Source organism: Calonectris borealis, chromosome 3 (genome assembly GCF_964195595.1).
Source record: "Calonectris borealis chromosome 3, bCalBor7.hap1.2, whole genome shotgun sequence".
Classification (NCBI taxonomy): Eukaryota; Metazoa; Chordata; class Aves; order Procellariiformes; family Procellariidae; genus Calonectris; species Calonectris borealis.
This window is the reverse complement of record NC_134314.1, coordinates 52592647-52619400: the sequence shown is the minus strand read 5'-3', so window position 1 is coordinate 52619400 and position 26754 is coordinate 52592647. Positions and strand designations below refer to the sequence as shown.

At 45.6% G+C, this 26754-nt stretch overlaps 1 protein-coding gene across 1 annotated transcript in view; it reads left to right on the top strand.

Moving 5' to 3' along the window:
* The window catches only part of METTL24 (methyltransferase like 24), a 49008-nt gene extending 22904 nt beyond the window's left edge, over nt 1-26104 (top strand). Inside the window, exons 3-5 of the mRNA XM_075145663.1 lie at nt 2684-2823; nt 8687-8915; nt 25666-26104. Coding sequence (XP_075001764.1) covers nt 2684-2823; nt 8687-8915; nt 25666-25980 — 684 coding nt within the window. The 3' untranslated portion in view covers nt 25981-26104. The remainder of the gene's footprint in view (nt 1-2683; nt 2824-8686; nt 8916-25665) is intronic.
* The last annotated feature ends 650 nt before the right edge of the window (nt 26105-26754 follow it).

The window sequence follows — 26754 nt, the reverse complement described above, 5'->3', positions numbered from 1 at the left end:
TTAGGCTGCGGCAGGCAGCTGAAAACGTCCTTCGTCTCGGAGACTTAATAAACAGTGGCAGATGCTGCTAAACTCCACTGGTTGGGTCAAAGCCTACAAGGGCATCAATTAGCAGAGAGTTTATTGCTTCTGACACACTAATCGAGAAGTTTCATTCCCAGAGTAACTGACCCTGGTGGGGGGGACGAGCATAAGTGAAAACAAAAACTGAGAGAAGTCCTTAACTGGCAGATGTTACAGGATTAATAACTGACAGGGTAACACCATGACTGGTATGAGCACTTCTGGAAATGGGATCCTGTTTACGTAGATGAGCATGGGATCTCATTTTCCTTGTTTGCTGAGCAAGTGTCTACTAATTACTGCGCCTGAGTTCAGCTCCCTGCCATTAGTGTAGAATGGCTCGAACTGCTGGAGGGGGAAGATGCCATGGCAGCAGGCTCGAGGTGTGGCCGGAAAAAGATTTTTCAGTGCTGGTATCTAATGATCAGAAGAACCATCTTACGTGTGCTGTTGTTTGTATGATAGTAGCGTGTAGAAGCCCAGACCAGGACGTGAGCTCAGTGCATCGGGGTCTGTAAATCATGCAACAGACTGGTGATGGTGCTAAAGGCAGAGTTCAGGGTTTTTTTTTTTTATTTTGGATAGCAAGAGCTATTAAGTAGCAAGAGCTATTAAAATTGCTCCAAATTCTGAGTGTTGTAATTGCTTATAACGCCATGAGTCAATTAAGTGGCAGCACTGCAGAATCTTAGTTTTCTGTAGAGAGCACATTATTCTTCTGTGTCTTAAAATTAGTACTTGTTATTGCAGTGTCATTTATTCTTTGAGTGTTACGTGACTGAAGGGAAATGGGTAGTGCAAATCATTGCTTAAAACTTAGTGAATCCTGAGAGCAGCATGAAGAGATGCTATGTTAGCTTTTATGAATTTTCCATGGGCATTATGAGCTGAGCAGGAGCAGGGAGGTGGTGATGCAGCGTGAAACTCTTTGGGTGTAATGCTCCTGGTAATGATCTTTCAGACCTTAAGCTTCTTAAAGAATGAGAGTTTTATTTACTTATTATAAGGCACATGGTGGAGGGTGCCTACCACAGCAAAGGCTGGGTTCCAGTTTTTACTTTCACCCCTGCATAAAATTGTTCCATTTCTGTGGTTCTAGGTGGGGCCAGAGCCATGCTTTTTAGTTCGGCTAAAACCCAGAGCTGAGCCTGGGCAGTCTGCTGTAGAGGAAGGAAGGAGCAAGATGAGAGCAGTCAGTTCAGGACTGATGCTTAACCTGGTTTGGTCTCTACTACTGTTCTTTCCACCTTTTTTTATTGTTGGCTTTCTGGCAGTGCCAGCTCCCTTCCCTGCAGCCAGGGTTGGTACTGGGCCCAAAGAACAACTTTTTGTCATGATGGCTCAGCTGAGTTCCTGCAACTCTTTTCAGTCTTTGCTTTCCTATCTGCATGTTAGCAGCCTGTGCCCTGCAACCCTTGAATTTGATGGCCGGGCTGCACGTGGTTTGAAAAGCCCTTCAACAACCAGCTCTAAGCTGATGCTGGTGCAGCGCGGCACAGCCTCTCTTGGGCAGCAGTAGCCACAGCTTTGGTGCTTACCTCTGCTTCCCGTTACCTCCTTACCGCTGCTATGCCGACAGCCGTACAAATTGCACTGGCTCCCAAATGCGGGAAAGGCTGCGGCACCCCCCCCAGCTCCATGCCTGCCTTTTCCAGAGTGGGTCTGGAGGAAGAGGATGGTGCTGAATGGTGTGGCAGAGCCTGGGGGTGAAGCGCTGGCCCGTGCTGCCCCGGGGGACAGGCAGAGCTGGTGCTGCAGGCAGGGGCTCCTCCCTGGGGTGTCACTCGTGGGGCCATAGCCTCCGTGGCTCAGTCACCACTGTGTTTCGGCTGTTGCAGGCTGCTGCTCAGCTGCTGGCAAAGCTGACTTCACCTCGCAGTTAAGCGATTTTTGACACTTCCAGGTTTCTGATGAATCCAGCATGTTTTAGTCCTTGCTTTCTTGGTCTTTACAAGGATTTTGACTTACAGTGTTCCTCCCTGCAGGGTCTCTATCTCTTCTCCTTTTGCAGTGTTTTTGGACTGGCTTTAGACTCTAGATGTCCAAGCCAGCACAGCATAGACACACGTGCTATGATTCCTCTGTTTAGTTAAGCACTTGCTTAAATCCCTTTGTTGTTGGAGAGGGGATGTGTGGGGGTAATGATTAAATCCCTTCTGGAACTGCGATCCAGGACGCTCTAGGTCAGGTATACAGTGTACATTGCAGTGACACTGCAACTTGTGATTACAGTCTTGAATCATGACATGATTCTAACATTATTCAGGATGCAAAATCCACTCCAAGGTTTGAAAAGGAAAAAAAAAACCAAAAACATTTTAATGCCGAAATAACTTGTTCTCGGGAAAAATTGATTTTGGGGTATAGTACTAATGCTTAATTATTTGCTTTTCAAACTGCATTGCTCTCTGGGGGATTATGTAAGCCTTAAATTTCACCAAGCAGAACAGACGAACAAGGAAAAAAAATCATCAAATCTCCATAGCTGTGTATCAGATTGACAATCAGATTTAAAAGAAACCAATTAACATTTTTCTTCTTTCCACTCTTTCCCCAGAAGGCAAATTAAAAACAAATTAAAAGTCACATCTTAAAATGAAACATCCTTTGATTTCAACAGATTTCATGTGAACACATGAACCTGAGCAGCCTGAGAGGGTACTCTGAAACTGCAAAGAAGCCCTGGTCGATCTGTCTTGATGAGAGGTTTAGCCTCATTCATCAAATCAGAAGCAAGCAATGCCGTCTCTATTCCCTTGGGTAAGTGCTCTCTTTAAAAGACAGCAAATTGTTTCATGACACCTAGCTTCAAAAAGCCCTATAAATGCAACACAGGCTGCAATGAGTTTGTCTTTTAACATATAGATTTTGTTCAGGTGTGTTTTTTACGTGTTGATGTGCTTCTGTAAACACTTTTTTTAGGGAAAAACCTTTTTCCATGAGGGTCTTTCTTTTCCTTCGCTTTTCTAATATCCGTATGAAAACAAATTGCTTAATGGTGAGTAGTGAGTGGTAGTTCACATAGAGGAAGATGGAAATTAATGAGATAAACTGAGAAGCCTACAGCATCTTCCCTGGGCAGAAATGACTTGCATAATCGCCAGGTACGTCAGCAGCATTACTTACAAAACTTCATTAACTACCCCTGGGACAAAATAGTACATTTCCATATGAGAGTGTGTTTGCTAAGCACTTCAGGGGTCACATGTGCCGAAGTGATAATAACAAAGGCAGTTGCAGCTTTATTTTAAAATGTGTGTAGTGTATATGATGTTTACGGCACTTGAGATTGAAGTTTTCACTCTTCACAGAACAAGTGCTTTCACAGGTAGTAAAATCACAAATGCAGCCTGTTTCCCTGCTAATAAAACACTCTGCTTCCCGGGAGGACGAAGGAGGCCAGTCCTCAGAGTTTCTCAGGCCACTGGCCTTTTGCATTACCCATCAGCAAACAGGTGCATTAGGAGAGTGATCGCTGGGATCTGGAGCTCGTTTCACTCAGATCACCACATGACTGCAGCCTAATAAAACTGTCTTTGCTGTCCTGGGAGCCAGCTTTAGGTTAGAGGTGTACTGAAAGGCTTCATGTCCCTTGAACCAGTGCAGTTTATTTCTGTGATTTTGTTGCTGTGGGTTTACAAATGGTGGATAGCAAGGAACCGTGTCTGGGTGGCATTTCTCAGTGATTAGCACATGGCAGTTAACGCCAGCAATTAACGTAAAGCGGATGCAGAATGCACTGCAGTCCAAGGGAGTGTTTTCTGTTAATTTGGGTGGGCTTATATTTGGATCGAGCTTATATCGAGCTGTAAAGACCGAGCTCCTCAGAGGGTGAGGGGCTGTCAGGTTTTGTTCAGCTGCATTGCTCTGTGGCAGAACAACAATAACATGCCCCTTAGAGACAAATCACATATACGGAGAGCAAACTCCTTTCGACTACCATTGTTTCTTATTTTCTGAATGTTCCTTGCAATCTATTTCAAGTTATACCTGCCTGGTTTGAATGCAAAATATAGGTTTACGTGATTTTTTTTTTCTCAGTTTTTCAAGTTCCTGTGCAAGTTAGGAGTGACGCTGTGTTATTGCGTACTCAGGTCCAGACTTTACCTGCTCGACTGTAGTATTTGCTCATTGCCTGAGACTCCTTCTAGTAGTCAGAAGGGAGAGGCAGGCACATTCAGGTGGAAAATCAGCTAAGCTAAATAACATTCTGGAGGTAGCTTTCCTTTGATTATAGAGGAGGTCTGGGATAACGTGGCTGCTGACTTTAGATGTCTTGGCAAAGTACTCAAAGTTCAGTGGAATTAATCTAGACCTTGCCCTTCAAGTTACATGATCATTAATACTAGACCTGAGCTCCTGTATTAATGTCCTTCTTCCCTTTTGCTATGGACTAAGTGTGGGTTGAGAATGGTATTTTTGTTGAATTGGCCAATAGACACAATACAGAGTTGATTTCATCTGTGCTAGGAAATGCAGATTTGGCACCAAACTGACCTGCACAAAGATAACTTGGTAATGGTTTTGAACAAATCTGAGCCAGTGCATGTATACCAGTGCTTTTTATGTGGTGCTGTTTTGGATTCGGTGCAGGGAGCCTGAATGCCAGATTTTCTGTACTGATGGAACAGTAGGGCTTAGCAGAGATTGAAATTGATGTTGGCTCTCCCATCAATCATGAGACACACATGTGCAGTAAATACCCAACCATCACATGAAACAGCTAAAAAATAAAAGGGAAATATTTGAGGTTAGGGAGGAGCAGTCTTCAGTGCTCCAGTTTACTTCTGCAGCCTTTGGAGCTCATTACTCTATAATTCTTCTCTCAAACTCACTTCCTTTAGCTTATGATAGGCAGAAAATTAATTTTGTTCTGAGTAAGACAAAAATCCCCTTTAAACATTTTTGTTGTCTCATACAGTTCATAAAGAGCAAAGGGGGAGCAGCTGCTTCCAGTGAGGAACGTTCTCTGTAGAGAGGATGAATGGAGGACAAATGTGAAAGTTCAGTGCGAGTGTTACTGGGAATCCTGAACTAAATCCATATCTCATTAAAAATGGAACAAAACATGCTGCTTAGGCTTTGCCTTCTTGAATGCTATAGAAGAGGTTACTTGTGAATGGGAGCGAGCAGTGTCTGAATCGTCTGGAGGTCTTTTTAGGTTAGTATTAGTTGCTTCCACTACTGTGAGGCAGCAATGTTTTTGCTTGGGGGACAGGATTTCCCAGTGTGATGGATAATTGCAATATGCATTAGTGAGCTCTAGTTATTAGTGCTAAATCTGCTTAGATTAAGCTAAGTCTGTCACAAACACCACAGGCAGGCACTCCAGCTGGGATAATATAAATGAATAGGATTTCAGAAACTTACCAGTTGAGGTTTAAAGAGTCTTGTTGCAATGTTGTATAAAAGCCCTTTCAGGTGGATTCTAAAGTGTAGGGGCTTTAGGATGCAGGAAGGGGGTGCTTCTTTCTTCCTGAGCTGCAGAGCTCGGTTATCTTCCTTTGAGAAAGAAGGGGAGGAGGGGCAGCACGGAAAGGGAAAGCTGGACCTTAGCGTGCATGTTTTTACAGCTCTGTCCTGTGGTCCCTGTGGGAGCTGGAGTACCTGCAGTTATCGGGCTGGATCAGCTACAGGTGTCCTCTAGAGCTGTGCTGGAGGAGACAAAGCAGCTTGTGTGCCACCTGCGTGCTTGCTGACGCGGGGGCCGGCGCGATGCTCCGCTCAATGCAAGCTGCAGCCCAGCGTTTATCCCGAGCCTGAGGCTCTGTGTACCGTGACCCTCTGCGAACCCTGGGAGCAGGGGACAGCCAAGGGACGCCGCTCCCTGCTGTCCTGCGCTCTGTCCTGGGTCGGCGTCCCTGCCCTGCCGCCGGCGGGGAGCGGTGCCAGCGAGCCCTTCCTCTCCACTCGCACGCGGGCTAGGAGGGCCTGTCCGCAGGGTGCTGCACCCGCTGCTTTGAAAGCCCACCTCTGCCCCCACTGCAGGGGACCGCGTGCGACTGCCGACTTCTGTAACCGAGCTCTCTTCTCCTTTACAGTAAAAATAGGTGGGTATCTTCGGCATTTTTTATTTTGCTGTTGCTGGAGGCAGCAGCTGCTCTCTCCTGATGGTGGGGAAGGGCCTCTCTGGTCTGCTGTGACCTCCACACCTTTCTTTTAAAAGCATGGTCCCTTTTTAGGTTACACAAAATCTTTCTTAAGAGACCTCATTTGTTTACCTTTTTCGTGCTGTGTTATCCCTTGACATGTTCACGTGTGAGCCAGGAATTTTTCAAACCAATTCTTTTGGAGATGACCTTATTTTCTTTCCTAAATACTTGTTGTTGGTTAGATCTCTCTTCAGGCATAGATTTGAACTGCTAGCTGGAGTGCCAGAAGATATATCAGCACCTTCTTCACCCTCATCTATATTTTTTTTCTGTTTTGCACCACTGTGAACCTCCCTTTGCAGTCCATGTGAGTAGCAATCTGTTTGGAGGCAGCCTGAAGTTTATCTACATCAAAAGCATCTGGCCCTGTGGATTGTACCAGCTGGTGCTGTTAGAAGTGTATCATGGACACATGTGTCCGTCAGTCGCTGGTAGGCTCATCACTCTAATGCCGTAACTGTCCCTAACAATTCACATGTTGTTCATTTTTAGCTGGCTTCTCATTCCTAAGGGATTACACTGGTCTTTGTTCATCAGTGTCCCTTTTGTAGAAAGCCACATGCAAACAAACATGTCGATTCACTTGGTTAAGTTCTGAACTTTTTTCCTAATGTGTGTTGAATGTATTAAAAGAAAACTCCTCTATTTTTCCTCCTACACGGCTGTATGGGCTGGAATCCTCTGAAATAGAGTTGTTCTTAAAAGCATGCTGGGCTGTTTCTGCAAACCTCGTCTCCTCCTACTTTCCCAGGACGCCCGAAGGGGAAGATGGTTGAGGAAAAGACCTTCTAATAGGGCATCGTTACGCTGTGCTTAGCCAGTATTACAGCAAGTGTCGTAACGTATTGATAACTTCCAACACGTATGCTCTTGCAAACATTGTTTCACGAGTTGAAGTCATTTTAGGTTACCAGTAGGTCATCTATGTAAAACATGTAGTGCTAGCTTAACGTCGTACCGTAGCGTAGCATGATTTAAAATGTATCGCGTCCTACATGTTGATGCAAATAGCCAGAATTATGTCAGACTCACACCATTTCTAAGGATAATTGTGGTGTACTGTAGCAGGTGCTCTGACAGTACATCTAAGGCTACTGCCCTGTAAAGGTTTGTGTATGACGGATGAGTGCCATGCTGTTAGTACGTAGTGGATATTCTCAATTAGTACAATGGCTTGAAGTGCTGATTTAAAAATCTTGATTCTCTTCCCGGTGCTACATGTGTGTATGTCCAACAGCATCATTTTGATTACGTTTAAAGTTTAGTACATGATTTGAACCATGTTTGGAACAAGCTTGGAGGAGTAGGAATGAAGAGGACATCCTCTTTTACGCAGTAGGGAAGGCCTGCGGTCCAGACATGTGATTGCAATGGTAAATACCAGAATTTTTTAGTTTTAGTGTACCCTGTGTGAACCAATGGGCTGTAGGAGGTGGGAATATGGCACAGCCTTGTGAAGTACACCTTCTTGCAGAGACAGGGACTGAGACAACACTGCTGTATGATGGGGCTATTAATTTTTCTTCTTCCTTGGGGTCTTTGCCAAATTAGCAGCGATCTTTCTCTTAAGTCTGTGTAACAACTCTGCTACTGTTGTGAAGGGGTTATTTTTAAATTTGCTTTTTTATCTGTGTCTTCCTGTGCACAGAGAAAGAGAGGCATTTGGTTCTTGTGCCTTGTCCCTATTGGTGGCCATTGTGGCTCATCTTTGTAACACCAGATTATAGACATGGTAGGAAATATGCCTGATTTTTACAAAAGAGTGTTGTATAAATTTTAGATGTATTTACTTTTCTGCTTATGGCTTGGTTATTTGAAGTTTGTGCAGTAGGGACTAAGGAAAATATTGTAACCTTGTCAAGAAAAAGCAAATTGAAAATAGAGGAATATATAAAGTAGAGGAATAATGACAGCACAAAAGTTCTAACGTTTAATTTACTTTCTTATAAATTATGTCAACTTCTGAATTAAGAAGCAGCTCTTTAGGAAGGTTATCAGCCTGGCTAAAAGTGATTTAGTTCTTCCCTTGGAAGGAGCCTTTCATTTTAATTGTATGCAGTATATTGCATTGAGCTTGAATTTTCTGGTGAGGTTAGTTCATCCAATCTACTCCAGTAGTTTCATTCCAAAAATGAAAAAATTCATTAAAAGTTTTTAAGGTCAATTATGAATGTGACATTGGGAAAAAACACGTGTTCCTTTAAATTTCCTTTCTCTAACTGCTTATTCCAAATCTTCAGCAGGTATTATTGCAGCCCTTTAGCTTTATTTCTGGTTATCTCATCAGAATTAGGGTTAGATTGTGCTCAGTGCTGTGGATATATCCCAAGAAGGAGCACAACAGCTCCTCCGCTTCGCTTCAGAAACAAATAGGTTGGATTTTACCTTCTTTTACTATGCATCCTCAGAATGTCCTACTCACTAATAGTTCTTTTTGCAGCATGAATAGTTACATCTTTTTTGTTTCGTAGGCTAGGCAACGATGACAACCAGTTTGAGATCGGCATGGCCAACAGTGGATGTGAGGTGCATCGTTTTGACCCCAGCATCAAGGCAGCACACATTCAGGAGGGTCGGCACCTCTGGTATCATCGCCTGTCCATTGACTGGAGGGATCCCAATCCAGCCATTGCTGCTCATAAACTTCACGGCAACACGAAGAAGCTGGGCACAATACTGAATGAATTTGGACATCAGAAGGTAAGGACTCGGGGGTCGGGTTTCTGACCGCAGAATTAGGTGTTGGGAAAGCTGCAGAACTTATTCCTTGCTGTCTCAGGAATTTGGGCACTTTCCAAGCTTATCTCCTGACAACTGGTTTCTCTTCAGCAATATTTGTAATGCATTTCTTGTAGGGGTGCCTTTTCTGTCTTGCTTTTTCTGTGTGCTGGTAACAGCCACCTAGATTTTAAATCACTAGCCATATACTAAATACTTTCCTCCTCCTCTCTTCCTTTTCCCTTCAACTAGCTGGTGACATTGGGTGCTGGTGTTTTCAGTCCTGTGGAAGTTCTGGTCTTTGCCTGAGTATGAGTGCTAAATTACTCATACAGCCAAGTTTATAAAGAGAAAAAAAAATATTTTCAACAATAATTAGAAGAGAAGAGGTAGTGGATGGGTTGTTTACATTTTTAAGGTCACTGGTCCTGATTACTGTCATCAACAACAAAAACATCCTGTTTTGAAATTGGCAGCAATCTGTGTTTTTTTAACATTTCCCAGTTGTTTTTAAGGAACTGTAAATTCATCAGAAATCTTCAAGTCTCAATAGCTGTTGCCAGAATACATTTGAGGAAGTTCCTTAGGTTCCTTTTAAGAGAGTTTTTCCCTCAGAGGATATACAAGCTTCAATTCAAATGCTAATATACTTCATTGCCTGCAGCTAGTTCTGCTTGTCTTTGTTTTTTAAGAAATATGCAGCCTGAGCTAAGGAGGAGCTTTTCTGTAAGATTTACAAAGCAAGAAGTGCAGTGTTTGTTTGGTTTGTTATAAAATGCAAGATGTCCTTTTCAGTTCACTTCTTGCTTTTCTTTAGTATTTTCTTTTGGTTCAGCTCTATTGGTTGGACCATTTTGAAGATAAGAGCAGGGAAAAGAAGCTTTTTCCTACTTCTTAGTCATACTGTAACTATACTAGGCTGTGCATTAGTGAAACATCTGGGAAGAGAGAGAGATGGCTTTCCTTTGACCTGTGCCTTACATTAATTGTTTTGATTTTAGAAGAATTAGTCACAGAGCAAATGATTAATGACCTGATCCAGGAGAAGCGTATGAGTCTTGTAATATACCAGACCTGCTGAGAGCAGTCAGTTCTCGGGTTATCGTGGTAATACAGAACAATTGTAAGACCTTTCCAGAGTGAATGAGAAGGGTGTAGCTATGAATTCTGAGTATATAACTTTCTGGGCGAAAGTTATCTGACATGAAAGCAGCCGGCTGGAGGGCAGCCAAGGAACATAACGCACGTGTAACACATGCAACCAGCCTTTTCTCTAGCTGTGTACTCACGGCATAGGATTTGGTTAAGTGTGTTGGCGCACCGGGAACAGCGTATACAGCCTCTTGCTCTATTAGCATTTGGCTAGCTCCCCTGTGCAAAACTATGGCATTAGTGAAGTCAGGAGCTGACTTTCTCTGAGCGAGGAGAAAGCTGATATACACTCTGCAATCTTCTGTTACTTCCTATTTGTGAAATGCCTGCATGGGCTGACTCTCCTCACATTGTTCTGTTTAGTTTTTCTTTAATTTGGAAGGCAGCCTGAGAAGTTGTATGTTGCATAAAGACACCGATAAGCTCTGATTTATGAAGAGAACATAAAAGTAAATACTGTGACATTCAGGTTTTCATTCTTCCGGTGAATGTGAGTGGAATGTTCCCTTGACTGAATAAATAAGTTAATTCAAAACAGTTTCACAGAATATTTTCCAAAGCACTTTTTTCAATTAGAAAGTTAAAACACGCTCTTCGTCCCATTCTTTTTAATTTTAAAAATCCTTCCGCCTACCCTCAAAGTCGTTCCGTTCCCACTTCAAGGCAGGAATTCCAGGCAGCTGCATTTGAAGTTAATGCCTCGTTTTCTCCTTGCTTTTATTCTTTAAGATTTGGGACTTGATCCAAGACCCTCCAAGTGATTGAGACTATTTCCACTGGCGTCAGAAACTTTGGATCAGGCTGATGAAGAGAGGACAGACAAGGCCTCCTGGAGTTCTTGCTGTTGTAGCCTTGAAAAGAGAACATGCACTTTGGGAGTTTTGTGTGCAAGGAAATCAAAGAACTTGGATGGGCTCGTTTACACTCTGGCTTGGATGAGAGCACACCTACTATTCTGCAGTCAGTACTGGGACCTCATCCACAGAAAGGGAAACCCATCCTGATATTATGGCAAGAAATACAAACAGATTTTTGGTGTTAGAGTGGATTTGAGGAAAGATTAAAAGAACTTCATCTTTCTAATTGGCTATGTGGCATAACAGTTCTCAGTTCTCTGGGGAGTGTAAATAGCCTAGAGGTAGAGGACTTATCTAGTACTATATTAGGATGAGACTGACAAAGAAAACATGTAGTCAGAGTATTTTGGGGAACTGTTAGAGTGTGAAATCCTTTAAGCCAGGAATAATCTCCAAAGAATGTAATGAGTCCTATTTCCTGGTACACAAATCTAAACTCAAAATTTACTGGTGTATCTTCTGAGAAGAGCAGTATTTTATCAGCCACAGGAAAGGATAAAAATGTAAAAATTGATCTTGCACTGCTGAAGAGCCTGTCTCTGCTGTCTTGATGACTTCTTCATAGACTCTACGGACTGATGTTAGTGCCCCCCACAAAGCCATCTCCTGCCTACGTTGAACAAGCCCCATTTCCCCAGCCTCTCCTTGCAGGGCAAGTGTTCCAGTCTCTAACCATCTTGGTGTCTCCCAGCTGAACACACCTCAATTTATCATTGTGTGTTTTGTCTTGTGGGGACCAAAACTGAATGTAGCAACTGTAGATGCAGTCTCACAAGTGCTGAGTATGGGGAGATAATCACATCCCTTGGTCTAAGGGCCATGCTCCTGCTAATGCATCCTGGGATGCTGTTGGCCTTCTTTGCACCATGACCCCCAGGAGCGTTCTGCAGAGCTGCTCTCCAGCCAGGCAGGCAGCCCCCAGCTTGTGTCATTGCAGGGGGTCCTTCCTCCCCAGGTGCAGAACTTGGTGTTCGTCCTTGTTGAATTTCATCAGGTTCCTGTCGGCCCATCCCTCCAGCCTGTCTGGGTCCCTCTGGATGGCCGCTCTGCCCTGGAGTGTGTGTATTAACTGGTCCCACCAATTTGGGGTCATCCACAAACATGGCAAGAATGTCATCTAACACCTCCTCTAGGTAACTGATAAAGATGTTAAACAGGACGAATCCTAGTATAGACCCTGCGGCACTCTGCTGGTAACTGACCTCCAGGTAGGGTACAACTCATTAACCACTGCCCTCTGAGCCCAACCATCCAACTGGTTTCTTAATTATGTGGTTGCCTGTTCGTCCAGACTGTAACGTCCTGACTTGGATACAAGACTACTGTGGGAGACAGTGTCAAACATATATCCCAGTGCTCTTCTTGACTAGTCACAGCCGGTTCCGGGGTCTTGCAAGGGGCTCATCAGTCTGAATGTCAGTTACCAGGGGGCCAATTCAGCTGTCTAAACAAACCGTTCACTAGTCCCAGCGTAGATTTGCGTTGTGTATGGTATCAGTGTCCTCCTCAGAAGGTTGCTATCTTCCATGTAGCTCAGATTTTAGTGTGCAATAAAACTATGAGGGGAAGACCGTATTGAAATATGAGCTCCCTCCCCCGACTCCAACATTATCCTCTCTACAAAAAGTCCTAACCCTTAACCAGAAATTCAAACCAAGCTACTACATGTGTTCTATATTCCAAAGGTTATGCTATAAAGCAAAATTGAAAACCTTTGACAGAAAGGCTCTGAACAGCAGAAGCAAGCAAGAGTTCGTTCTGTCCTGAATGGGCATGCATGAGTAATCATGCGTGTTCACACATGCAACTCTTACTTCAGTAGTAGTCTTCCTCTTTCTGGAGGTCTGTGGGACAAATCTCGTGTGATGCCACCAGTAAGCGCTATGAATTTGCATTCCTTGGCAGTATAGCTGAGCGGTGGATGAGATGGTTTCTTGGAAGACAAATTAAGCTGGAAAGGAGAATCAGAGAATGCAAAGTAAAACCTTCATTTAATCAGGAAGTGCTCATAGGTGTAACTTTCAGGGGACAGCAGAGTTGCGTTCAGCTCCTGCCATCTTGAGCAAATCGTGTAAGAGATCAAACTGTGTCATTGTTTGTTATGAAAAGAAACACAAAGCAATCTTTAAGTCCTGATTTTGATTTGAAGGCTTTAATTTACGCTGGCTCTTCATGAAGATTTTTTTGTCTGTGACAACCTGGCTAACAGGTGTCTGCTTCATTTTATTGAACAGGCTTAGATTTAGGGTTTCAAAAAGAAAAACTTCTTTCCTTTCACCTGTTATTTAATACTCGACACAACTTCAAAACACTACACCCTGAAGCCATTTTGATTAATAACGTTGTTTCCTCCTAGGCAAGTAATTTATCACTTGCTCCTCTCCTAAAGCAGATACTATAGAGTCTATTTCGTGCTGCACTTTCAATTTTGTGAAGACTGGTGTGAAAGAGAAAAGATTAAAGAAAATCGATTTACCATTTTGGTTTAAAATCGTGTCTGTTGGCAGTACGCAAAGAAACATAAAATAAAAGCCCTGGGAAAACTGTATAACAACTTCGTTGTGCATGGAGAGTTGATTAACAAAACAAAAAAATTAACTTTCCATGTTGGGAAAAGTCCATGTTCAAGTTTTGGAGCAACTAAATCTGTGCAATTACTCTTTTCTACGCACACCTCAGGACTGCAGGGGCCAGAATAGTCGTCTGAATTCTTGACCCTGCCTAGACAAAATCATTTAACTTTGATTATCCCTCGCAAGGGTAGACTTAGGTATTGCACAGGGAGCTGGAGGTTAATTAGTGCGAGTTACATTCACTAAGGGGCTGCCGTGCCCAAGTTCCACGTGTGGATGCCACCGGTGTTTATAAACTCAGCTCAGCTGCCATCTTAACTCACAGAAGGTCCTCAGTACCGGCTGATGAGTGCCTGCAGACTGGTCTATGTCCTGATGTGGAAGCCTGAGCTCGGGATGAGAAGCCAGGAGCTCAGAAGCCCGGGAGCTCTTGCAGAGAGGTGAGTCCTTGTCACTGTTGCTGCTGCGGCCGGGGAGCAGCCCCCTTCACCTTGCTGGAGCGGGAGGCACAAGGTCACATCTGCACCTGCTACCTTTGGCTTAGCGTCAGAAAGACCAAATGAGACCAGATCTCTTGAATCCCTGCATCGTACAAATCCTTAAGTAAATGTTTGGAGTTCTGTCTTGAAAGGGCTTAATTTTTTCTTTGCTTTATTATGCTTATTTGGGGCTTTTCCAGAATCTCAATTCTAGAAGGAAAAAACCCACCCTTCGTCTGATTTTTAGCCTCATTATTTTCACGTCCAAGTTTTCTTGTGCAATCAATGGTCTTTAGGCTTAAGTGGCCCTTTTTCTGCAGCTGTTATTTACCATCCAGATATATTTGTACCATCCAGATATATTTGTGAAGAGCAGCCTTTGCTTTGGTAGGGTTACCATGCCGGCCTCTCTAAGTCTCCTCCGACATGAGAGATCCTGTATTTCTCATAACATCTTGCTAGTGTTTCTCTGCCCCTCCTGCAGCTGGAGCATCAGCAGTCAGTACTGTGCAGAAGTCCCAATGCGGTCTCTGCTAAGGCTTAGGCCGTGGCCACCTTATCCCCCTTCCTCCCCTGGAAATGTCTGCATTGCTACCGCTTGTCATCTCGTTTGCTTTTATGTGGACGCATCAGACCGTCTCTTTGTTATATCAGTTTCTGCATGGCACAGTAGAAAGAGTTTTGTCCCAGAGCACTGATGTTTTTAAAGTGTAAATGGCTGGTCCTGGCCTATTTGTAGTAGGAGTAACTCCGCACAGTAAAGTCCCACGTTAGCACCGGACCCTTTTGCACCAGGCAGATACCATAGCTGTAAGAGCTTATAGTCTAAATAAATGACCTGCCAGGGGATGGAGGAGCATGGAACTCAGGTCCATTAACTTAAATTTCTACATTTGAGAGAGCTATTGAGGTCCTCATAAACTCAAGGGAAACCGTTCAGGTGCCGTTCATCTCATTCAAGGGCAGATGTTTAAAACAGGCTGGGTGATGTGACCTGCACATCTCAAATTGCCCTTCAGAAGTTCCTGTTCTTCTCTGTGGTCTATAAAGGGAGCTTGGACAACTGATTTGGGTTTAGATGTGTAAGGCTGGGTGAGGTGCATCCCATCTTGAGTGACTTGCCCACAAACTCATCTTTGTGCTCAGCATCTGTCTGTCCGAGATGCTGTCTGTGCTCAGCATCTGTCTGACAAGTCCTGAGTTCAGGACTTCAGAGTTCTGCAAAGCTGTCTCACATGCCTGATTTCCATGCTGGCTGTGCTGAAAGGGAGAGCGCCGGAGATAATAACATTGGGCAAGCTAGCCAGAAAACGTAAAGTAATTTTTTTTTTTTAAAGACATCTCGTTAGAGCAAAAGCTCAGAGTGCTGGAGAGCATGTTATTCTACAATAAGCATCTGCCTCTAGCTCTGTAATTTGATTTATGAGTTCTTGCGAGACTTATTGCCTGTAACACACGTATTCGGTCCCTCTGAGGTTATGTTTGTACATGCTGGGCCAAATTCATTCTCTGTGTAACGCGACCAATTTCCTTGGAGTTACAGCAGAGCTGCAGTTTGAGCACTAACCGTTGCCGTGTGTGAACCTTTTGTTTGGGGCTGCATCAGTGAGTTGGCGAATTTTGCTCCATTTGCTGAAAAGGGGCAATCAAACTGGCGGAGATGTTTCCAGCTGCAGTTGGAAATGCTGCCTTCTGTAGTGTTGTAGTGGTTGCCCCTGAGTAATCTACAAGCTCCTGACACACAGTGTTTCTTTCCTGAATGTATATATTTTTTAATTTTAGCAATAATGAAATCAAGGTGGTAATTGCTCCATATTTGCTTAGTCAGCTGAGGCTGCTGCTGTGTAAAGTATTTTAATTACAACTAGATTGAAGAGTTTGGCTGCAAGGAGAAATGGCCTTGACAACCTCATGTTTCTGGAAGCAGAGATCTTTGGACAGTGATTTACTGCTCACCACCTCTCCCACTCTCTGTGTCTTATGCAAGGAATGCCTCATACACATTCCTTTACGTGGTTTTCTCTTACATCTCCTTTCACCTCATTTAAATTCTCTCCACCAGGAGCAGTTCTCAAGATATTGTTAAGAATAGTGGTGTTTCTAGAGAGCGAACTGAAGGTGCTGTTTAGTATGCAGCTGTCAGGCATGGAGCGAAGATCTTTTTAATGATACCGTTGGCTTAATGTGGTGTGATCCATAGCCTTTTCTTCCCCTAGGAAAAGGACTAGTGCAATGCTTGAATTGTAATGAAAGTATTTCGCTGTTGAAACAGAATTTATGCAGGATATCTTTAAAAAAAAAAAAGTACTTTCAAAGCATATTACTGTCTGCTAAAAATTAGAAGGGAAGGAGGATTTTTTGGAGAGTTTTATTTTCTTTTTTTTGTTGCCTTTGTTGTGGTTGTTAAGACCCTTCAGAAAAAATCAGGTATGAAAAATCTGCTTTCCCTCAGCCTTACTAGAGGGCTGCACAAGCTGTGTTCAGTTCCCAGCACAGTTTGGGGCACTAATACACCATTCCACCTTCTTTTCGACAGCAGCAGCAGCATAACCATTATTTCAGTGTCAAACAGTTGCATTCAGGAGAGTCACGGCACTCGCTTCGGGCACTGTGGAGTCACCATTGGTATGCTGCTGCTGTAAGAAGCCAGTCACTCCTGGTTCCCTCCTCCCACCGAAACTGGAGTTTGGCAGGAGCCTGGGGAACCTGCCCTGCTTCACAAGGTGGTACCAGATGCAAGGCACCGGCTGAACTCAGACCTGTATTCATGCTCCCAGCTCCTGCTTAAGCCATTAACACTGGCTTAAGCACAGTAATGTGAATCTCTATGGTTTTAATTTGGCCAAGGTGCTGAATGTCTGCTCAGGGTGGTGGTCCATGACTTGACATTGGTTTTATGAGAATTGAGAGCCACCCCCTTTCCATAAGCATCCTGGTCTTTCTCCGCTACCCATCTTTCTCACAATTTCCAGGGAGTAATTGACATTAACAAGCTCTTCAGATAAATGCCCTATCCAGAACACTTAGGAGCTCTCTAAAAAAATGTAATTTTTTCCCCCACATTTATCCCTAGTAGCTCATCCCTCCTCCTGTCACTGTTTACAAATTCTTGTCATTGGAATTGGCCATCACTTGTTTGAATACTTTTACCTTAATGTCTGGATCCTTTCTGATCTCCTTTTTGATCTGACAGCAGTTTAAGGTATCCCTCCATTCTCAAAAGTTTGAAATCCAGAGGTCAAAGGGCAGCAGCTCTCCTTTCCCCTCCTCACTGACCATCCCAGATGAAATCTGGTAGTCATGCAGGCAGTTCAGGGTGTTCCTTATTCACATTTTCAGGAACATGCAGTTTTCTTCCTGCCATGGTTGCAAGCAAACAGGAGGGTGGACGGACAAACAGGGAAGCAGAAGAGAGGCAGGTTGGCACCTTGGATCAGAAATGGAGTGAAACAAATAGATCCCCATGAAGGGGTGTAGTCTTAAAGGACTTCATTGCACGGGCTAGTGCAGATGGGAACCAGGTCCTCCACCCGATTTAATTGGAGCTACTCAGTTATACCGGGGCTGCACGTTCTCATCCTGCAAGAGATGTTCTTTAAGGTGTGGTGAACATTTTTTGAAGATGGGACTCTGAGCCCTTTCTTCGATTTCTTACATTTTGAAGGCCCCCATGGGCACTGTATTAATAAACAGTAGCAGGTCTTGCAGCCAAAATGCTGTTTACTATGTACAACCGTTTTACGGTAGCCTAAGCCCTCTGTCCTTTGCACGTGCGCACACACTCGCAGGTCTTGTTCCTCGGGGCTTTGGCATCAATTGCTGCTTAACTATTTGCCTTCTAATGCAAACCTCCCGCCCCGACTGCCCCTTCATCCCCTCGTAATGCATTTCTCGTGCTGCTGCTGGCCTTCACCTTTAGGAAGACTGGGATAACGTGGCCTTACGTAAGCGCGGAACCAGGTCCCTCTGCCCTTGCTTGGTACTGGGGCAACACAAACAGACTGGAAATGTTTGTTCCCCTTTAATGAAGAGACTTAAGGGTCCAGCATACAGCATTTCTTCTTTTGAGTAAACATCCGTTCCCACAGGCATCCAGCAGCGTCTGGCAGAGAAGATCAAAAGAAAAGAAATGAAAGGATTTTCCCCCTTTGCGGGGGGAGCGGGCAGCGGGACATCTCCTGTGAGATTAAATGGCTGAATGGTTTGCAAAGCAACTCGTGCGCTTGGCTGGGGCTGTGTGCGGAGCGACTGCACTTCCAGCCTGGGCTGCTGGCTGCTGGTGGAATAAATGCAATATTTAAAACGTCTGTTTGCAGCATGGGCTTCAGCGAGCCCAGCTCTTGCTGATGATCAGGCTGATAAATAATTTAAGATCAGGGTTTCTGCAGCTCCCTTGTGGGATTTTTCCCACTTGGGCAATCTAGCCATCGGATTGAGGGACCTGGTGAGGGGATGTTGTTTTCATCTTTTTCTGTACAACAGAAGAGCCGTGCAAACTGAAAAAGGTAACACGGTGCAAATGGGAGCTGGGGCACAGTGTTTCTGAGCAGGGGGTGCACGCTTGTGAGCTGCTGCCACTCTGAGCAGGCGCGGAGGTCACTGTTTGGGGGCTCGTGTCCTCACGGTGGCTCTTCACCCTGTTTCCTCTGAGAAGGCATCGCTTTGAGTCCTCGGCTAGTGGTGAGGTTCCCATTGCCTGCTCTGGAGACTGGTCTCGGTTTAAAGAGATGGGGAACCAAGATCTATGATGCTCAGGATTTTTGTGAGGGGAAGGTCCTCTCCCTCCGCATTGTCTACGTGTAGTGCCGGCCTGCCATGTGCTTGGGGCTTGTAGATCCTGTTCTCTGGGTCACTGTACAGGAACCTTGGTCTTGCTGGGTAGCAAGCTAGACAAGATGTTAAAGACAATACCTCTATCTTTAAGGTCATTATAGTGTAATGCTAGCTAAACCCATCAAACCTGTCTGAAAATCAATTCAGGCTTGGGGACATGTATTATTTTATGACCAGAAGGTGATTAACGAGTGAGCTGCCATCTCTGGATGGTCCAGTGCCCAGAGCGAGTTAAGATGGGAAGATGCCAAGAACTAATCCCACGGTGAAAAAAGATGTTCGTGATGACAGGCAGGCCGCAGGTGAAACCCTACGGCCTCCTGACCAAATGCAGCCAGGGAGAAAGGATTTCATGCTGATCTCCTAAGTCAGGTGGCAGTTGTTTGTCCAGAGATTATTTTATGCTCTGGTAAAGTGGCATTGCAAAAAACCTCCTGCCATCTAAAAGGCCTCTTCTCTGCCTGTCCACTGGAGTAAGTGGCATCGCTTAACTGGACTGGACTGGAGGAGGGGGGGTGTGTGTGTGTCTCTTTTTCTGTAATGAGTCTTCAGAGAGGAATTGCTTCCAGATGGAGAGATTATGCAGGAAACGTCTTGGCATCAGAGACCAAGGGAAGAAGTGGGGAATAAAAGTGCCAGGTGGCCCCCACGCCTGGGCTCTGCGGCTGTGGGAGGGAGTCCCTTGGGGTGCCTGCGTGGATCCTCGCTGGGAGCAGTCCCCCGTGGGACAGCAGGGGTGTAGTGCTCGTAGTGCTCCTGCGCGCTCCGCTGAGATGATGCCTCCTGCCGGCAGCGGGTGGGCTTTCCAGATGGGTATGTTTGTCTGTCTGGGGCTGTTACTGCTTCTGGCAAGCTGTTGCTATACTGACAGTTGGCCCTCAAGGAAAGTTAAATGAATTTTCCTAATATGATTTTGATACATTTTTTCCAGCTTAAGCGGTAAACGTAAAATGACTGTTAATATCCTGCCCCTGCTGTGTAACACTTTCATGGAAGCACATCACCGAAACTGGGGGAAAAAAGACTTCTCTGTCACTCGCGAGGCTGCGGAGGATCAGCGGTGAGAGCAGAGGAACAAAGCTCCTCTGCACTCACTGCAGGTTTTCTGTTTTGGTGGTGTGTATATTGTGTGACTTCAACTAGGCGGTTGCCCTTTACTGTAAAAAAAGACCAAAGACCATGTAAGCACCCAACTGCACAAACTGGCTTTGTGGCTTTCATGCCTTAAGCAGATACTTGAAGATGTGCCCGATCTGTCACGTCGAGAGCGAATAATCTCAAATGACACATTCGTCCCAGAGTCATTTTGAAGTTGGCCATGTAGACCATCGCAGAGGGGGATGTAAATGTGAGTAGGAAGGAAGGGAGGTAATTTGAAGGAGAAGTGCTGCTGTTTGGAGCTGTACACCACTGTAAACCAGTAGTGATTGACTTTTCTCCTGATTTCAGTATCTGTGTTGCTCAGGCCGTGCCCACAGCAGTCCCCGTCTCCCCGCCGGATGGCTCAGAGAGAGCCGGGATGGTTCCCGCTCCCACTGATGGCAGGGAGCACGGGGGCGGGGGGCAGTCACAGGCTGCTGGGAGCATAATTTGCTGTTAGGCTACGTGGCATCCTGTCTGCCATCAATTACAGCCTCGGCTCAGAATAAAAGGGAATGAAAGGGACTTAACATCCAAGCCGTCGCCTGCTGGTGAGGAGGGGCTGGATGCATTTTGAAAGGAAAGAGAGTGAGGGAAGTATCGTGCTGAAAGGTTGCAGATGGGAAAAGAGGGAAGCTGCGTTTAAAAAAGCTACGCTCAGGAACCTCTTTGTTACCTGCAAAGTCATGTGCTATCAAAATATGAATTAAACAGCTTTTTCTAGAGTTTTGTCTGCTGAAAATAGAGAATTGTACTTAGGGGGAGAGGGGAAAAATTGATGCATAAGCAAGCAAGAGTTCGTCTTGCTGTACAGCTGGTGTCAAAATGGTAACTGGGTATCAGGGACCTGGAGCAGAGGGTTATTTCTCACAGCCTCAACTCCCGAGTGCTGCAGTGTGGTCAGGAGGACGGGGTGGTTCTGAGCTCCGCTCCTCTGCTTGAAAGCCGTAACCAGCTCTCCCTCTCCCTGCTCCCAGCTTATGCCGTAGAACTGCTCCCACAGAAAGGGAGGGATTCTCCTTGCCTGACCTGTGCCACGTTTGCCATTTTTGCCTTTCCTGGCTGCCGCTTCCACATGCTGAGTTTGTGCTGGAAGTAATACAGCTAAATTGCTTCCTCCAGCTACTCACTCTCAATTGACTCTTCTCCACAGGGAGCTTTAAATGGTGCCCACGGGGCAGTGCAGAGCCTGAAATCCCTGTTAACCCTGGTAGTCCAAAAACGATCAAGGCAAACAGAGCTCTGATCTCTGCTTTAGGAAATGATGCACAATTGTAACAAGTCATTACCCTAAAAAGAAGAAATGAACCTTCATACAGTATGTGTTAACCTTCACTAACTAAAACAGATTCCTTTTCAGCTGTTTTATATGCTTGGTTGTGCATGAGGAAAGGCCTTTTTTTTTCTCCAGGTGTAACTGGTACAATGCTGCAGTGCTTTTTCAAGGGAGCTAAACACTGAGAAAACATTAAAAAATCCACATTTTTTACTTTTCTGTGATAACCTAGCTAGTTTGTGGAAGATACAGGATTTGTGGAAGATAAGAAGAACCAGCCTTAGTCTGTGAGTGCTCGAAACCAGCAGGCAATCGACTGCCATCCTTCACCTGCAGGCACTGTAGATCTTTGCCTTCCAGGATCTATTCTCAGCAGCAGACTCCAGCTACGCTTCCGGGTGAATTAGAGCTCTGAATGTACAGATTCACTAATTTATAGTCCACTAATCCTTTCACTGGCACTTTGAATCAAGGCATCTGGAAGGTGGTAGTGCATTTCTTACAGTAGTGCGCTGCTTATCACTGAGCGTAAATATCTCCTGAGTGGTCTAATCATCACAGAACTTGCTTTCAGTGCTGGCAGGACACTTGTTATTCGCTCAAATACTCTGACACAAAGCTGTTCTGCTGTTTACCCTATCCATGGCATAAAAAGGAGACTCTGGGCTGAGATGGTCCCCTTGCCTGGAATGCCGGCACAACAGTTGGTGGGTAGAGACGGGTGCCTTCCTCCCTGCAGGTCTCTGAGCAGTGCGGGGCTCTACAGGTAACAAAGAGCCTCTGGTTTCTGTATGCAGCACATCCCTACTAGTGTTGTGTTTCTTTCCTGGTCATTTCAGTATGTGTTTAAGCAGTTATTGTGGTAACTCATTTTATCCTACCGAAGCATTGATTAGCAGCCACTTTTCGGATCAATTTTACAAATACAGCACGAAGCATGTGCAGTGCCTGCTGAGCAGCCGGAGCAGCAGTTACTGTCACGAGAGAAAAATAAACCAGCCTGGATGATGACTGGAAACATTACCATGGGAAAAAGATGTCCCACTGTTGTCATAAAGCAAAATCATGGGAAAACAAAAGCAAACACTTAGAAACACTCCCCCCACCAGAAAAAAAAAAAAGGTTTTGAATGATTTGTCTCCTTTCAAAGTTACAGAAGTCTCCCAAAGATAAAAATCTATGGTTTCTGAAGTGTGGCAGCACAATCCTATGGCAATTGCACCCATGTGGAATCAAAACTACCTACAAAATTGCATTACAGGTAGAGCTGCGAGCTGCTATCTGAAAAATAAGTAACCTATTTAAATGTATAAAGGGAAACAAGTGAGCTCAGCCATGAAGTAGTTCTCAGCTGAAATGTCATGAGCAGCATCATTTACATTCAGCCTCTCCTTCAACCCAAAGGAGCACTATGCTAAACTGTTTCACTGACCCACGTATGGACAGACTGACAGGCTCTTTGTTGCAGAGTCAAGTTAGGCAATACCAGAGCTAAGGTTGTCTGTGCAACCTTCCTCTCCCCTCCCCATGCGGACGTGCCACAATACGGGCTTTAATTCCATAATCCATCAGTCATTTTCCACTGGCCCCCTGCCTTCCTCAGTGCGGAGGAGGCACAATGCCGCCTTAATGAGCAGACAGGCAGCGGCTTGGCTTGTCATTATTTGGTCTGTGACCGAGGACCTCATTCAAGTCCCACCCTCTGAGTCCTGCTCTGAAAACACAGTGTTTTACAGCTTGTCCCACAAAAGTCTCACAGCCCTTCACGGACACAACCTGGGAGTTCAGTGGTTAATACCCTTGTTTTACAGGTGGAGACCAGAAATGGCAAGAGCTTAACACCTACCGATTCTTGCCATCCCATGCCCATCCATAGCGCCGGAGCACAGCCCCTGAGGAGGGCTGACGTGGTTGTGAGCGCTCTGCACCTCAGCAGATCAGACCCTGGTGCCTCCAGTCAGCCAGCCAGAGAACAAGGGAAGGTAGACGTGGCCACCCCATTGGGAACTAGGATATCACCAAGCCCTCCGTGGCAGCTGCCTTGCACAGGGTCCTCAGGTCTTGGTCCCACCCTCCTAGCCAGCCCCCTTCTGATGCTTCACCCTGTCTGTCTCTAATGACCTCTGTTTTCCCACTGGTAGCAGCATTAGCCGGCCCGTGGCGTAGCTCCAGGTCGTAGTAAGACAGGTGGGAGTAGCCATACACTGTCCTCGCCTTTACCCCATTGGGAACAGGAACAGCCCAGGGTCCATTGCTCCTCTTGTCTCCCTTCACTGGATTATGCATTTGCTTTGGGAAGCACCGAGCTCTTCACCTTCCATTGGTTTCTGCCCTCTTTCAAAGACCCTCTTAAAGCTGAGGAAGGAGAGCACTCTGTATTGCTGCTGCTGTGCTCTACAAGTACCTCGTTACTTGAATTTCCTCCTCCACTACCTCCAGCCCTGCCTCTTAAATCTCTGCCCAAGCTCTCCATCATACTTCTTTTTCCCAACGTCTTTCACCCAAACTTCCAGTCTGAGGATAACTCCTCCAACAGTCTCTGGTCCCAGCCTCTTCAACCTCTGCACTTTTTGTCTTAATGTCTCTTCCCTCTGCTGCCAGCCCTGCCTGCCTCTGTCTGTCCTTCAGGCAACCGGGGACCACAGACTGCAGAGCTTTGGGCATCCAGGTGTGCTCAGTGCAGGTACTACAGGTCCAGGTAGACTGGAGGGACCTTTGCCATGAAGCGAGAGCCCCTGTGTAGGAAGCCCACACAGTTACTGTTGTTTATTTTTGACGTGTGGGGTTAAAATTTGAAATTAATTAATTAACTCTTAAAACTTCTTGTCCAATGTCTTTTGACAGCCAAGTTATTTTCAGCCCTGGCCCTGCTCCCTAGGCTTTAGACCGATGAAGGGTATTTATGCGCATTTATGGGTGAAGTTGAAGAACCAACAGCATTTCCCTTAGCCAAGGCACGGTTGAAGAAGCAGGCGAGCCCCTCACACGGTCCTGGCAGCTCACCTCACCCAAACCCTGCCATGGCCCTGTGGTTTCTGGCTACGGCCCCTGCGAAGCAGAGCTCTGCTTGTACGGGAGAGGTGCTGGCAGCACAACCCCTGCCCCGCGCCCCGGGCAGAGGGCTCCGCAGGCAGGGCCCCAGCCCGCACGGACCGGGCATGGCCTGACGCCAGCGAGGCGTCCTGGGATGGCGCGGCTCAGGGAAGCAGTTGCCTTTACATCACCTGCCCAAATTTCTTTCCTGTACCTGCACAGGTTCCTTTTCCGACACTGCCTCGAAGGTTAGGGTAGGCTGCCGAGAGAGCCTGGGTTTCTGTTTTGTTTTTTTTTTTACTATTTTTGACTCTAAATACAAAGTCTTCAGTTTTCACTTCAAACGCATCTTGAGCGTGAGCAGATGGGCAGAAGCAGCAGCTCAGGTGGAACCGGCACTGCCAAACCCCGCTCTCGCGGGGGACAGTTTCCCCTGTTCGGCTCTGGGAAACACGGGCCCTTGAGCTCTGCAGCTTGTGAGCACTATTGCAGTCATCGTTTTCTACCAGGTCTGAAATTCTGATTAAATGCTCTTTTTTTATTAAACCATACACCTCCCCTCCTCCAGCTAACTGCCAAGCAAAATCAACACGCAGTTGTGTTGGGATATGAGAAGTTGGTTTGCTGAATATCTAACGACAAAATTAAATAATGGTCTAAAATTAAAACAGGGCGTTTGTTTATTAGTTGTATTTTTCCCTTCAAGCAACTTTACGGCTTCTTTCCTGCTATCTCTTTTTCTTTGGAGGAGCTGCCTTTAAAACCCTGCAGAGTCTTCGCGTAATTCTCCTTTGAATTGGTCCTCCTCACTCAGCATCCGTAGTGATGCCTGCAAAAGCTTCAGACAGCAGCTGGTGGCCTGAGCGGCTCATAGCGTTCATTTCACTTTGGCCTTCTCTTGCACTTGTATGGTGTGTGTAGCATCTGGCACACGAGGACCACGCTCTACTGTGGTGCAAGTAATCACTGTTAGTGCGTTTTGTGCTGTTGCAGGATTTTGCGATGGAGAAATAAGGAAGAGTAATGCCTTAGCGTCTTTGTTGAGTGAGGTGGGTTTCTTTTTTCCATAGCTTTGATGCCACCACAAGATTTGTGAAGGAACGGTGACATGCTTTGATTGTAGGATCAGCTGCATCGGACACCTTGGGGTACAAAGCTTTTCAGCCCAGGAGTTGGAGGCAGAAGGGCTGTGAACAGGCACGCGTGAAACTTCACCCAGCGTCCATATTAGCCCCAGGACGTTCTGAGATTTTTAAATTTTTTTTTTTTTTTAAACACTAAAGGAACTGTACATAAAAGCAATTATGTATATTATAAAATGGACAAGCCTGGCTTCAGATGTTACTGACAATAACTGCAAAGCCTCTCATTTTCACGTTTTTGTTGCAGATTGATGTCCTCAAGGCAGATGTGGAGAGCGCTGAGTGGAAAATCTTGGAAAACCTGATCCTGGAAGATGTTGTTGAGCAGATAGGACAGCTGGTCTTTGAGGTGCACATCCACTGGCCTGGGTTTGAGGTCAGCGGCAATGACAGCACCGTGGTGCGGTACTGGTACAGTCTGCTCCGAGAACTGGAGCTGAAGGACTTCAGGCTTTTCCATACCTACAAAGACTTATCAAAACCACAGATGTTTCTGAAAAAGGAAGCCTTCAACGCCAGTAGCTGTTACACACTGAGCTGGGTAAATACAAGATGGAAATAGCAGAAAGGAATTTATGATGTGTGACTGCGAGCCATCTGGCCCCGTAGCGTTATTGAAGAGGACTTTGGCGTCACTGGCTAAAGTTGCTGAATATGCACACAGTGACTGCTGACAAAATGGCCTGGCTTTTATTTTTATAAGTTGTCAAAAGAACTGGCACTAGGAGAAGATACATGGTGCAGATTTGTATAGCAGTATATTTGTCAGTGGGTACATTGTCTCAGAGGACAGAGGCTTCTGTAAAGGTTTGTCCGGGGTGGCTAACAGCGCAGCTTTCCCGGGCTGCCCCATGCCTGAGCATGCCGGCACAGAGGGCATCCCTCTGGGGCTGCTCCGGGAAGCTCTGCTCGCTGAGCTGCACCGGCCCTCGGGCAGGAGAGTGCTCGTGGGGAGCTGCCTTTCTCAGGAAGGGTCAAGTGTTACTTCTCTGTAAAGCGATCATCTTTGATTTGCACCATCTTTACGTTTGCCTTGTTTCCTATGGAATAAATTTTAGGCAAGAACAGTACGTTCTTCAACCCACAGGAAAATTTCAGCTGAATTTGGCAAAGGCAGAAATCACCACCAAACTGAATTCTTACCTATTTCATTGAACAGCTTCTGAGTGCTCTGACTTCAGCTCTATAAGGCAATCTGGCTGCGAGAAGCGAGTTCAGTGCTTCTGACACAGGCGATGGTGGGACAGAGAGACTCAGCTGCAGGAAAAGCTGCCGCCAGCACTCCCCCTCCTCACCCTCCGGAGGCTTCAGCCACAGAAGACAGGGCTTCCCTAGT